Here is a 14,454-nt window from a genome sequence, read left to right as displayed (position 1 = left end):
TATTTTCCTTTCCGGGTTTTTAATTTAGCCCCCCAAATTTTCTTTCCGCCAACTAAATTTTTTAGATTAAAAGAACTTTCCCAAAAATTTTTGTTTCCAACGGGCTTTTTTAAAACCTTTGAAACTTTTAACTTTTTTTATAAAAAAGCCGCTGCGCTTACAATTTTTCCCCCTTTCCAACAAAACATGCCCTAATTTTCCAAAAACGCTTTTTAATTTCACCGCCTCCCTTTAAAACTTTTTTTGTGTTGATTATTTTGCGGGCCCACAAATGTTGGAGAATAGCCCATACATACATCCCCTGGGTTTTTTTTTTGGGTTTTTTTTGGGAAAAGCAGCCAAAATTTCCTTTGTTGAGGGAAACCCCAACACAAATGCTTTTCACCGGGTTTAAAAAATTTTTTTCCAGACAGGGGAACTTTTTTCCGTACCATAGATTTAAAGGTCAAAAAAAATTTGGGACAAAAATTATTTTTGGTTTTTCCCCCGAAAAAAATTTTGCCCAAATTTTCACAGCTTTTTTAATTTTTGCTTTACGCCCAAACCAACACCAAAATCCCTTCAATTTTGGGGAAAGGGGCCTTTCAATACTCACAAGGGGAAAAAACAAATTTTTTTAATAAACTATAATTTTCTTGTATCAATAAACATGTACACAATGTATTCGCTACGTTGGACAATACGAATGTTAGATAGATGTCAAAATAATTTAAGAATGACTTTTTCATGCCTCCAGAATGGAACCAAAAGTATTTTAAGATATTTAAGAGAGTAAAAATTTCTTTTGAAGTAACTTTTTCCCTGAATATTGTGAAATAAATTAGCTTTTTTGTATTTTGAACACTCTTAAATAAATTTACTTAATGGATTGTAAGTGGTGTAATATATCAAGAGACATTACGTGCAACTAAATGCTGCCATGTTTGTTTACTTTCGAAATAATCCTGTTATTGTACTAGAAAAAAAAAAATTGTTAGGTTTTCAAAGAAACAATATTACTCTTTAAGTCCAAGGTCACTTCTGTATTTTGGAATGTTCAAATATCGTCAATACTGACGTCACTCATATTAAGAGTCCTATAATCTCTTCAAAAAGACAATCTTTAGTTTCCGTCTTAAAGAGTTGAAAGCATATCTTTTTTAAGAAAGATAATTACATTTGTCTCATTGGTCTGCTCGTCATCTAAAAGGGTAATTACAAAGATTTAGAGTCGATATACAATATATGATAAAGGTGTTTATACATTTAAATATTTAGACGATACATCAGTATTCTGAAAAAGCTGCTAATAAACGTGTTTGATGACTACTTATTTAACACGTTTTATTTCTATTACTTGCCTGTTATTGGTTTTTCTTCATACACATCCCTATTAGTTGCGTTTTTGTCGGAAAGGTTACGTTCAATATCCCCTCCTAATGCACTACAAACTGGCTTGAGACTTTGAAAAAGCCATTTTTCTAAGACTGAATCTATCTGTTTCCATGCGTTATTTTTTTGAATGGCATATGTGTTTTGGTATCTTTTAGCTTTTTCTTCCAAGTCAGTTTCGCATAGGATAAATGACATGGTTGTCCTGTGTCTTATTGCTGTCAAAATGTGATGATAGTTCTCAGGTGTTATGAAGCAAGAGACAGACGGTTGATCTTTAGATTGAACAAATTGTTCAAGGGAGCCACCATCTCTAATCTCTCCTTTCTTAGTTATTTCTTGAAGAAAATCATCGATCATTTTGTCATTTTCAGGGCTGGTACATATATAAAACAGAATATATCTGCCATCGTGCCCGATGCAGTTTGACTGAAGAAAAACTTTATACCGCATCACAACATCCAACAGATTGCCTAATGCATACTCATACCTTGGAAACTCACTCGCCTGAACTTTTATCTCTTTTATGCGAATATCCTGCAAATTTATAAAATAATTAAATCAATGATTTTATATGCCGACCAATCCAAATCAATTGATGCTCTAGATGTAAACACAAAAGTGTTGTTAAATGCAAAGATGATAAAGTTACTTCATTACAAAATATTTGTGTCGTTGACATTCTTCAGCTGCAATTTATTGTTGAAATTAAACTTACTGAAAATTCCTCTTTCTTCTTCGTGTGTTCTGAAAAGATAAAATGTCGGCAAAACAATGATAGAAATTAAATATGGCTTAGTCATTTATTTATTCATGTTGTAAAGAAGTTGTAGAATATATTTTAACATATATCTAACGTTACATAGCAGTGTATACTTACAGACTGTTGAAGTTATACAATTATTCTACTAGTACTGAGGCGCTATCTAAAACAAGTGTTGCAAGAAAAATAAGCAGGCATATTACATATATTTAATGAAATGATATTCATTGAAAATCTGTTAGTGTTTGATATTTTGACATAGAATTACTCCAGCATTTCAAAAACGGTTGAGATAATTATGATTCGATTTTCGTTTCCATAATACCTTTACTCTCTTCCTCATTTTCGTAATCTGTCCGCCTTTTATTTGGTTCAGTAGGATCTTGGTATATTTCAATGGCACCATCAATGTCTTTGACCAATTCTCCTGAAAGCTCCCCATTATGATAAATTTTGATCCAAGGCCAGCCTTTAATTTGTAATACTGTACATTATTTTACATAGATTTTATTTAATTTAACAATTCTTCTCTCTAAAATCAATATGCTAAGTATGATGACTGGCTTAAAAGATTTCCTCTCCGAATAAGTATATTTTATATCATAACCCACGTACATAAAATGCGACAACATAGTTTATAAGTAAAATATAGATCTAGGTGAAACATAAACTTTGTTTTGTTTTCTTTTAAACAGGTAAGTACTATAACAAACATCAACAGACATTTTGTAATATCTATAAAAAAACTGATGTGCTGGAATTATGTTACTGACGTACTAAATAGTAAAATGTATATACATTGTGATAACACGTTTTGTTTTAAGGAAATATTATAAGTTTGATGACCGTTTACAACCTTCTTCTATTGCATCTCCGATATTGACTAAAACCTTGAGTCCAACTGTGTTACCATCAGAGTTTCTAATTTTTTCTGCACAGGATCTTAATGTTTCCATCACTTTTTTGCATGTCAGGACATTAATACCTTGAATACAACCTAGCAAATAAAATTTTATAACATGCACAATAATATTTATTTCACTTAAGTATTATCTGTATGTAAGAACATGTCTTTGTAAATATTGAAAATAAATTCAAAACCTTTTTGAGGAAATTATATATCTTTGATTATGGTTAGTGTAAAAGCAATTGATAAACAATATATAATAATTAACCTTTTTTTAGAATAGCATGTGTATATGAAAAGGATATGAGTCATGAGCTGGAAATTATATACAAAAAAACACACGAAAGATATATAAAGTAAGGTGCTACACCATAGACTCTTTCGATATCTTGACTACAATCAATACATTTAATATACCAGATGTTTTTGCTTGAATTTCTGTTGTACACACGGATGCAGATAATAGTATACCAAAAACGTCTGTTTTTTTATCACAGAGTCTCTTTGCGTAATATTGGTCCACACCCTGTGCTTCAATCATAGCTTTAAACTTGACAATTGCCGAATTATCTGATTTATCGTCACTTAAAGTGTCATCTATCATTTCATACGCTTGCTCTAAATTTAACGCCTTTTTGAGACTGACCAACAGTTGCCCCCCTGTGAATACAAAATAGTCAACTTGGAATTAATAATCAAACATGTTTATTTATTACTATTTAGAACACTATTTTTGTTCAAACGATATAGTTTTAACTCAGTTTTAAAAAGGATGACATTTCAAAAGAATGTTTCTATTTCGGAAATGAATATTTCTTTTAATATCATGGCTCTTTCCAAACAAATTAATTCGATAGTGACCGTAACTTTGTATAAGTGGTTTTATATACAACACTTATTGTAGTCCATATGTGATTTGTTTTTGTTTCTTAAAACATTGTTGCAATAGTTTTCAGCCTATATTCATGTATTTATTATCTATACCTAAATATTTAACCAATTCCGTCAGATCTTTTGGTCCTTTTCCTTGAAGACATTGTATAGATTCAGCTACCTCAAGAGCGTTTCCAAAGGTTTTACCAAGAGGCGGTGAGCTCAAGTCAGTTAACAAGGTAATTGTTTTTATCTGTAAACTGTTTGTTGCTTTTACCTAAAGTATACATTTCAAGGATATGCCTAAATTATACATTTCAAGGATATGATACATTTCAAAAAATAAATATTCAAATCATTACAATTAATCGAAATTAGTTACAGTTTCCCTAGAAATGGGAAAGTACCTATATGTACTAATTACAAATGACTGAATACTTATATCTTATTTTGATGATTAGCATTTTCGTTTTTACCATTTTTATGACTTGCCCGTCTTCGTAGAACGTCCCTGTTTCACATCCCAGATCAAAACCCACTGAATCTTGTGACTCTACAGCCTTTTTTGAGATAACGGATCCTGCAATAAGTTAATGGACATATCCTTTCTTTTCACATGTTAAACAATTTATTTCATTTTATGCTCTTTCAAATATAAAATGCACGTAATATGTGTGTTTTGTATTTCCAATTTTGTAACTAATTAAATTTAAATAAAAGTTAATGCAATTTATGACCTCATCGTGTTTTCATAAGACATACAAGAAGTTACTATAAACTTAAGATAATGTATAAATTGCTAGAACATAAAATCAAACCTGTTATCAGACAATGCTCATGTTCTGTTGTAGTATCGTTACGTACAGCGTACATAATTCGATCAGCAGGTATAAGTTGACTTGTTTGACTTACAATACAACATCCAACATCATTCAATATCTGGCGCATGTCTGTATCTTCCTGCATAATGTGAAAGCCAGGGATAGATTCAAGTCTATCCAATGCTCCTCCAGTGTGTTGTTGAGCCATGTCTGATATTATTGGTACCTAAAACATTTATAAACCATATAGTCGCTCTTACGTTTCAATATCGTTTTTATATGGCTAATTATTCGAAGTGACTTCAATTATTTAATTCATCTGAGCAATAAATGAGTCAATGATACTAATGCTTTCATACTAAATCTTAAGAATATACGAGTCAAAAGATGCTAAAGCTTGCATACAACATTGGCGATTTAAATCTGTTCTAAATACCACTGTTTATAACGTTGTGTAGCGAGGACTGTCCGTGCAGTGTATATAAAAACAGTAAATAAACAGAGGTTATATGACTTTTTTTGTACTTTCGTACTATTTCTGTGATTTAAAACAGTGGCTTCAAAGTGCATAGATATATAAGAGACTGCTTTTTCCTTTGGTATCGTCATATATTTCTGAACCTCATCATAATGCCAAGAAAAATATATACATCGTTTCACAATATGATATAACTGAACATTATGTAACAAACCTATGATAAGAAAGATAAATGAGTTTGGTGACTAAGCTTTACGCCGGACAGCCCTTAACATGCATACCTTTAGTCCGCAAGCTGCTAGTACAGGCGCAAGAACTAAGCTGACCTTGTCACCAACACCATCGGTGCTATGCTTTTCGAAAACTATCCAATCCGCAGGCCATCGCAGGGTAATCCCCGAATTTATCATTGCTCTTGTTAGATGGACAGTCTCTTCATCGTCAAGCCTTTTGTTATATATCACCTTTAACATGTCACCTAAATACGCATAAAAAAGAATATTCATTAATTAAAAGTGGAATTATGCTCATTTCAGTGTAAATTGCAAATAGAAAGATACTAGTAAATGTCAAAAAAACTCTGCACTTTCCAATTTTTGTTTCAATCTTATATATGTACATTGTATTTTTCTATGCAAATTTAAAAAATATCCAACATGACCCGATGAAGTTTCTATAACTAGCATTTGTTATGAATGGATAACACCAATATGATAAAAAGAGTCGAACAGTCTTATAATTTTTAGGTAGTGTTATTTATGTTTTTCTAGCCAGTCCACATTATAAAGTATCGGCCAGACACCATGATTATATAAGTAAATCTTTTGCAATATAAAGCTTATTCTGTTCAACTTAACAGCGAAAAAAATAGCATAATATCACTTTAATATTAAGATCTGCTGTGTTGTTAAAGATCAGTTTAGAGAAAATATCAGGAATAACCACCTCAAAGAACCAGATCAAAAAGCAATTCAATGACATTTTGATCAGAGTATTTTTTAAAGATATATTGTTTTAATATGTTGTTTTGTTTTGTTATGCCCCCATTCTAGGGAGGGGAGCAATTAGACTTGCCCTTGTCCGTCCGTACGGGCGTGCGTGTGTGCGTGCGTTCTCATGTTGTGCCACATGTAGCTCTTAAAGTGCTTGAGCTATAGCCAAAATACATTACAAATATTTTGATCAGTATTTGTAGTGGTACACCAGGAGTTTTACGTGTGGATTAATTCAGCTTTGTTAGGGAAATTGTCCATGCATAAATAGTATAAATTGCAATTTTCAACTTATGTCGCGCGTAACCCAGAACGTATCTGACCTGAGTCCTGAAATTTTGCAAAACATGTTGGTCAGCGTGTGAAGCTCACTTTGCTCAGAATTAGTTGGAAAAATGAACACTAAAGTAGAAAATATCATGAAACACAGAACACACATTAATCTGAGGGCATAAATTGCAGACAGAAAAGTTAAAAATAAAAGAGTATAAATATGTATTTCACAATCAGATTGTTCATTTAGTATATGTACATACCTATTTCTTCTCTCTTAATCCTCTTTGCCGGCGGGCCATATTGCTCTAAACAGTTCACATTGTTATCAGTTTCCTTGGTAATTACGTCTTCGTCTGCTGTCAGTTTCTGACAGCTTATGACTGGAATTATAACCGTTTGTTATATATATTGTTAAATATGTCAAGATACCAGGAATAAGAAATCCATCATGATCTTATAACGTCTATTTAGTCTTCCAATTCATCGAATGTTTGAAAACAATAGTTCAGTGCTAAAAGGCAATGCCAGTATATACCAATACATTCAATAATTCGGAGATTGAGTCTAATGACCATTTGCTTCTCACTGCTGATTCAGAAATCCTATGGGTAATCTGACACTTGCTGAGAAATTGGTACAATTGGAAATCCGTCTAGTTGGACTGAACGCCAACACATGGCAAAATTGCATTTAAATGGCGTACAAATATTAACGAACAAAACAATTCATCAGCGGACATGAAATTGTTAAACAATTAAGAATTTAATTAGATAAAATATCAGGTATTGGTGAAGTTTGGGCATCTTTTGCAAAAATTACGTATTCATCCGTTATTCGTGGATTTTATTCTTGACAGCTATATCTCAGTTAAAACTTAAAAGAAATTTAAAATATTGAAACCATATCTGTCGCAAAGCTTTTATGTATGTAATAAAAGGATAATTATAAATAAAAGCGTTTTTATGCCATTTGCTTTGCTACTCACAGCGTGGACAAATTGCTATCCTGCACGACAATCAATTTCCAACGCTGAATGAAATTTTAATTTACAGTCCTTAAGTTTTTACGTAGCAGGATGTAAAACAATGTTGGCTTTGGGTTACTATTTATACTCTATTTTAACCAGAATTGAGTTTATCTTAGGAAATCCCATTTTTAAATAATTTTACATGTACTATTATATTTTACAAACGTTTTTTGTAATAATTGAAACTTACAGTGGTGCTCTCGTAACGTGGTTTTATGGGAGGCCTTAAAATATTATCTCTAACTGTAGAGGTTTGAATGGTATAAAAAAGCGGAAAGACGTATTTCGTTTTCTAAAAGAAAATAAATCTGATATTTACTGTTTGCAAGACACTCACTTTACTTTAGACACGCAAAAATAGCTACACCTCTGGAATTGGATGTTCCATAGCTAAAGTAACATTCACAGTTCCATTCAGCGTATATAGATTTTTGCATGTCTAAAGTAAAGTTTAAATACCATTTGTCTGATTACAATGCGAATTCGATTTTGTACAAGTTTGGGGGATATTCTTTGCACAGTATAAAGCCCAAAGCCCTAACTCAAGCAATAGGCCCTAGAGATTTCCGCGTGGCATGTTCATTTTTTGTTTCGGCGATTTGTTCTTTCTCTATATAAATTGTATAAATAACACCATTTTCCTTAGCCAACCGTTTCAAAACCATTTTTCTGATTCTTATGCGGATTCGATTTTGTACATGTTTGGAGGGTCTTCTTTGCACAATAAAAGGCCCAAAGCGCTACCCCAAGAAATATGTCCGGGAGATTTCCGCGTGGCATGGTCATTTTTTGGACTGTCGATTTGCTTTTTTCTCTCTATAACCGTAAATTGGCAGTAAAAGCAACATCTTTGAGACAACATCCTTCTAAAACTGATTTACATTATTTCGATGCTTTATAAAAATGAAAGTATGTTTAGTGTGACAAATAAACGTACTTAAGGGAACTTTCTTATAGGATTTGAGGTCATGCACAGTCAATTATTATAAAATGAACGCTATAGGTACTCAATTTCTTGAGCCAATCATTTCAGCACCATCTGTCTGATTCCAACGCGGATTCGATTTTGTACAAGTTTGGAGGGTCTTCTTTGCACAATATAAAGCCGCGAGCCCTAACCCAAGAAATATGTCCGTGAGATTTACGCATGGCATTGTCTTTTTTTGGACCTGCGATTTGTTCTTTCTCTATATAAATTGTATAAATTTTCGGAAAATACATCATATTCCAGAGCCAACCGTTTAAAGACCATTTGTCTGATTCCAATGCGGATTCGATTTTGTATAAATTTGGAGGGTCTTCTTTAAACAGCATTAAGCCCAAAGCCCTAACCCAAGAAATATGTCCGTGAGATTTCCGCATGGCATGGTCTTTTTTTGGACTGGCGATTTGTTCTTTATATAAATTGTATAAATTTTCGGAAAATACCCCATATTCCAGAGCCAACCGCTTAAAGACCATTTGTCTGATTCAAATGCGGATTCGATTTTGTACAAATTTGTAGCTATTTTCTTTGGAAAAAAAATTGAATACAAAATTAAGAACACAATTATTGATAAGAATGGAAACTTCATTATTTTAGATAAGACCATTTATGATAAAAACCTAACACTTGTAAGCATTTATGGTCCAAATTCTGATCAACCGCAGATGCTTCGGTGGGATAAAAATGAAAAAAATGAAATAAAATTTCAAGTAAACAGTAAATACTGATCTAGTTAGGTTTATTGTATAAATCCATCATCACTGACACCTTAATTCAAGTAAGAATGTTGACAAAAGAGTTTACATAACGGATTTTTCTTCTTTCGGATAATCTTCTACGATACTAACGCAGTAGCCAATATAAATAGGAAAAGATAATTCATTTAACGCGGTCACGTGTCACAACAGTGGTCCGGGAAAATCCCGGTATCCGGTATGCCTGGGATCGTTTATCAATTTTCGTTATTGAGAAGGCCCCCATCACATTTCAAGCTAAAGGTTAAATCGATAAATTGGTCATTAAATATATGACATAATTAATCAATAATAATTTTTAGGGCCATGAATTACTACAAATATAAAAACAAAAGCAATTATTGGTATCCCTATTTGTTTGATAAAGTCCCGGATTCCGTGCGTTCCAGAGCACAGGTCGCGATATTGTCCTGTACGATCACGTGATACAAGAAAAAAACCCGGATGAAAGAATTCCGTGGAATAATAAAAGAAGGTATTTCCCGTTGGTGGAATAGCGAACCGTTTGTTTTCAGTGCAATAATGTTAAAATATGAACATTTTGAAGTGTCATTTCGTTTTCTTTCAAATATATAATGTTTTCGAGGGGGGGTTTTGAAATATTAGCAAGACGCAGTTTTTTCTATCTTCTGGAGGTCAGCTGCTTTAATGATACATTATATGCTTTTATTTGGAATGGAACTTCAAAAATTATAAAAATATGTTAGTTAAAGATTACATGGAAGGGGGTTTAAGAATGGTAAATATAAATGCTTTTATGAATGCGTTAAAACTTACATGGATAAGAAGAATTATTTCAAGTGATGGTTGTTGGAGTATTTTAACACAGGGGATTGATGTACAGAAATTAGTCACGTGTGGGAAGCATTATGTCGAGAAAATCTCAAAATCTATTAAAAACACACTTTAAATGCATTTTCATTGTTTATTGGGCATCAGAAATTTGATAAAGAAGACATTTGTAACTTATCTTTATTTTACAATCAGAACATTACTATTGGCAATAAAGTATTTTTTGGAAATCTTGGTATGATAAGGGAATTCGTTGTATTAATGATATCTTACAAGACAATGGCCAGTTTTATACACCAGAAGAATGAGGCAAGATCTACAATATAAATATCAATCATCTTTTATATAGCAGTTACAAACTTTTTTCAAAATGTCTGCTAAAACTTTAAAGAGGGAAAAATTCCCAACAATTCCAATACACATTAAAGGGATAATTAAAGACCAAAAATGCTCAAAATATATGTATGATTCGCTTAATGTCAATTTCAGCAAGCCCGTTTTTTATGTCAAATGGTCTAAAAACTATACCTCCCAAATGATGATAAATACTGGAAGAATATATATAATTTACCATTCAAATTGACAAAAGATACTTATTTACAATGGTTTCAAGTAAGACTTATCCGTAGGATTTTGGGTACAAATAATCTTTTGTTCAAAATGAAATATATTAACAGTCCCTAATGTAGCCTTTGTAATCTTCATGATGAAACTATAGAACATATCTTTTGGGAATGCATTCACAGCAATAAATTAATACACGAAATTTGTATAGATAAACTAAACATGCCAAACTTGAATAAAGAAACTATGCTTTTTTGTTACACTAAAGGAAACAATACAATACAAATATTGTAAACAATTTAGTTCTTTTATATGACAAAATGTATATTTTTAAATGTAAAACTAATAAAATAATGCTATCTTTTGCTGGTGCTATAAAGTATATTTCATATGTTCTAAAGGTAAATGAAGAAAAAGCTATCAAATGTGGAAATCTTTACCAATTTAAAAAAGATTGGCATACTATTTTAAATATATGTCATTAATCATAATATAATAGAGACCTATCCATATTGTTTGTTCCAATCTGATAATGATTATTGTGAATCATCAAAATACTTGTTCGTATGTTGATGTTAGGAGCGACCTTTGTCTTTTCAGTTTTCATTCCTAGCTTTGAGCATACATAGAAGAATAAATTCATGTTTGTAGTATTTTCGAATTCGTCTTTGATGTTTTGTTGTGTTATATTGTTGTTTTCTTTTGTAAATAATCATCTTTTTTCGTATGTCTATAAATTCTATCGTCAAGCCTCCTAGTTAACCCTATTAGTATCATTAGTTTGTGTATTACTCATAAATATAGAAAAAAGTAATTTTTTTGCCGTAAATTACTTTATGTAAATACTATGTTAACTTTTCATGTTTTAACACATTATTGTAAAACTGTTAAGGGATGGACCTCCGACCCTTAAATAGTCATGCGACGGACGGAGGCAATAAATGGGGTCACCTTCGGGGCCTGAAGGAAAAAAAAGATCATGTAAGGTATATTTATCACTATAAAATAAAGTGTAAATGATTGTTCTAAAATAAAGTTTACAGGAATGAGAATAGTTCTTTAATAATTTTATAAATTCAAACGGAAAACAAGTAAAAAGGACACTTTAAAAAGAAGTTGTTCTTCTTTGAAAAATCATCAATATCAATATGCTTTTATTTCATATCAATGTTTACAAAATAGGCTTTTTCTTAATAGCTACAAGAAATAATTATGATGCCATGTTATGCAAGCATTTCTTAAATTTCTTTTTGTATTGAAAACTTGAAAAAACAACATTCTTTTGCATGTTTAACAGTTATACTTCGACCGAGTATCTTTTTAAAAGATAATTCTTGTAACTAAAATTTGATGAAGGTAATTTACTATGATATGTGTCTCTTTCTTTAATCTTTCACAACTTAAGTCATATCTACAGATTTGAAATATAACGTTTTTTGTTTTTTTTGTTTTTTGTTTGTTTTTTTTTTGGGGGGGGGGGTGTAGAACAATTTTTAAACAATAAGATAGACTTTCGAAAGTCTGTAAGAACATCTAAAACGCCATACTAAAAACACAACATGAAAGATTCTGGTCATCACTGTGACACAGTCCGGTCAAAATAAATAACGGAATAAAGTGAAATATCAAGCTTCTTTATATTTGGGCAGGAAAGAAAATATAGAAAGTTATGAATAATTTTACCAAAACTTATGTTGTCAGTTGTGTGTAAAAGATCTAGAAACAAAATGATTCTTTATACTTACCTAAATTATACGACATATTTATTTTATTAGAACTTTGAAATGGCTTTCATATAAATTTAAAGTGGCGGGTTTTCGCACGAAACTTAGCGAAAAAGAAATAACGCTTATTGATAAGGGTGTTGGTTTAGTTAATGATAGAATTCATTTCCAATACTGAAAACTGTTTTTGAGGTATAACAAGGATTGACTTAGCCCTAAATATATATATAAATATATATAAAAGCATATTTCACTTTAAAGTGACATTATGTCCACCCAAGGGTAGATACTTAGTGAACACGCGAAAATTAAAATAAGTCTATACCTTGCCATAATATATTAATTCCTTTCAATTTTATAATATATTTCCCATAAACGATAAAAAAAATCAAGAAGGCAAGAATTGATATGTAAATATCCACCGAAGGTTTACTTGTAACGTTCATTTTATAAAATTTTATGTTTTTGGCAGATATATATCTTATACTATACATTTCTTAGTATCAATTGTTGGCCAGTCACCGTTATAACAGTCAGTCTATTGAAATATATTGTCATTTCAGCTCAGCTTCACAATGAAAACATTAGCATGATTCACTTTAAAAAGTTGACAATAATCGACTTAACAATTTTGGAATAAAGTTATATACGTGAAACAAATATATCTGAAACTGGTTTAAATGAAAATCTTCGCTGTTTTTAACAACTTTTGTTTTATAAGCAAGTTCAATTATTAGTAGGTAACATTATAAGTAATTCTTATCAATTAACAACTTCCTAAGTTGTAGCTAATCACTTTATTACACTAATACACATATTTTAGCATTTGATGAAAGAAGTAATATACAAACCTAGTTCGTCTTTCTGTTTTGATACCTCGGTAGCATTATCAGCACCCTGATCCTTGTTTCCTTTGATTTGTTCTTTCTTTCTAGGCGTATTGTTCTGTTTTACCTTTCCGGTAGGCTTATGAATGTCACTTCTTTGATATAAAATAAATCTCTCCATTTAACCGAATGCTCTCAGAAGTAAAATGTCTTTTATGATTTAATTATTCTCAAAATAAATCAAGATTTGCATATGATAAGGAAAACGTATAACATACTACAAAAACAAAATGATCGACGTCGTTAAAATCCATGGAATGTTTGTCAATATTATCATTAGTTTAAACAGAACATAATATAGCGATTATGGGCGTATCTATTTAAAGTTACTTCTCGAAGACATATTGACCAATAAGTGCTTACTATACAGCGGTGATCGCGAAGGATATACCTTTAAACATAAGCGTCAGATTATTGTAACGCAGTATTCATAGTTGGAAATCTTCCTTGACACTTGATGTCAGGTTGTATTAGAGCGAAATCGTATACCCATCAATGAAGATGTGTTTGCTTGATACCACAGTTACCACACTGTTTGTCAGGAATAAACATTAATCAATTTTAGGGTCTTTTTACTATAGTAGTTAGGAAAGAATAAAACATTTTTATTTATTTAAAATATGCATTTATTAATGCTATTCTCTGATGGTTCTCATGGTTACGAAATCTATCAAAATTTGTATTGAGAAATTGTTTGGCAGGTCACGGTTTGTAGTAGTTCTGAAGAATCTTTTTTACAAATCCCTTTTGTCCTAGGTCCAGAACTCACAGCAGAGTTAAGGAATGAACATCCAATCGCATTACCTCCACGTTTTGAAAAGTATTCTCATAGGCTAGAACTACTGTTAACTACATATGATGGCTGATTTGTGCCATTCGTGTTTTCGCCCCGCGACCCCGCCAAGCGAAAAGTCGAGAATTAACAAGTTAAAATGGCGGGGGCGCGGAGCGAAAAGTCGCTTATAAGCGAGGGCGCGGGGCGAAATTAAATCAATAAAACTTCGCCCCGAGGGGGCGCGGAGCGAGATTTAAGAAATAAAATGGCGTGGTCGCGGAGCTTGACCGCACTTATAAGCGGGGGCGCCGGACGACGTTTAAAGTTTAAATAAACTTCGCCCCTCTCCCCCGCTAATTAGCGTGTTCTTGCCCCGCGACACCGAAAAAGCGAAAAGTCGAGAATTAACAAATTAAATGGAGTGGTCGCGAAGCGAAAACCCGCTAATTAGCGAGGGCGCGGGG

At 31.9% G+C, this 14,454-nt stretch overlaps 2 protein-coding genes across 2 annotated transcripts; both read right to left on the bottom strand.

Annotated features, from left to right (window-relative positions):
• Positions 1-1,051: 1,051 nt before the first annotated feature.
• LOC132723043 (thymidine phosphorylase-like) lies at positions 1,052-4,957 on the bottom strand. The gene is made up of 9 exons (XM_060707710.1): positions 4,733-4,957; positions 4,391-4,494; positions 4,026-4,191; positions 3,459-3,701; positions 2,991-3,131; positions 2,460-2,603; positions 2,090-2,118; positions 1,341-1,908; positions 1,052-1,182 (listed from the first exon to the last, which is right to left on the bottom strand). Exons 1-9 carry the CDS (start codon positions 4,941-4,943, stop codon positions 1,115-1,117), a joined length of 1,674 nt encoding a protein of 557 aa, XP_060563693.1. The 5' UTR covers positions 4,944-4,957; the 3' UTR covers positions 1,052-1,114.
• A 501-nt stretch (positions 4,958-5,458) lies between these two features.
• LOC132723042 (thymidine phosphorylase-like) lies at positions 5,459-13,482 on the bottom strand. The gene is made up of 3 exons (XM_060707709.1): positions 13,180-13,482; positions 6,742-6,861; positions 5,459-5,691 (listed from the first exon to the last, which is right to left on the bottom strand). The coding sequence occupies exons 1-3, from the start codon at positions 13,334-13,336 to the stop codon at positions 5,459-5,461; spliced, it is 510 nt and encodes a 169-aa protein (XP_060563692.1). The 5' UTR covers positions 13,337-13,482.
• Between the last annotated feature and the right edge of the window lie 972 nt (positions 13,483-14,454).

Source organism: Ruditapes philippinarum, unplaced genomic scaffold (genome assembly GCF_026571515.1).
Source record: "Ruditapes philippinarum isolate M1 unplaced genomic scaffold, ASM2657151v2 ctg7908_1_1_1_1, whole genome shotgun sequence".
NCBI classification, from domain to species: domain Eukaryota; kingdom Metazoa; phylum Mollusca; class Bivalvia; order Venerida; family Veneridae; genus Ruditapes; species Ruditapes philippinarum.
Note: the sequence above shows the minus strand (reverse complement) of the source record. Positions and strands in the feature narration are given on the sequence as shown.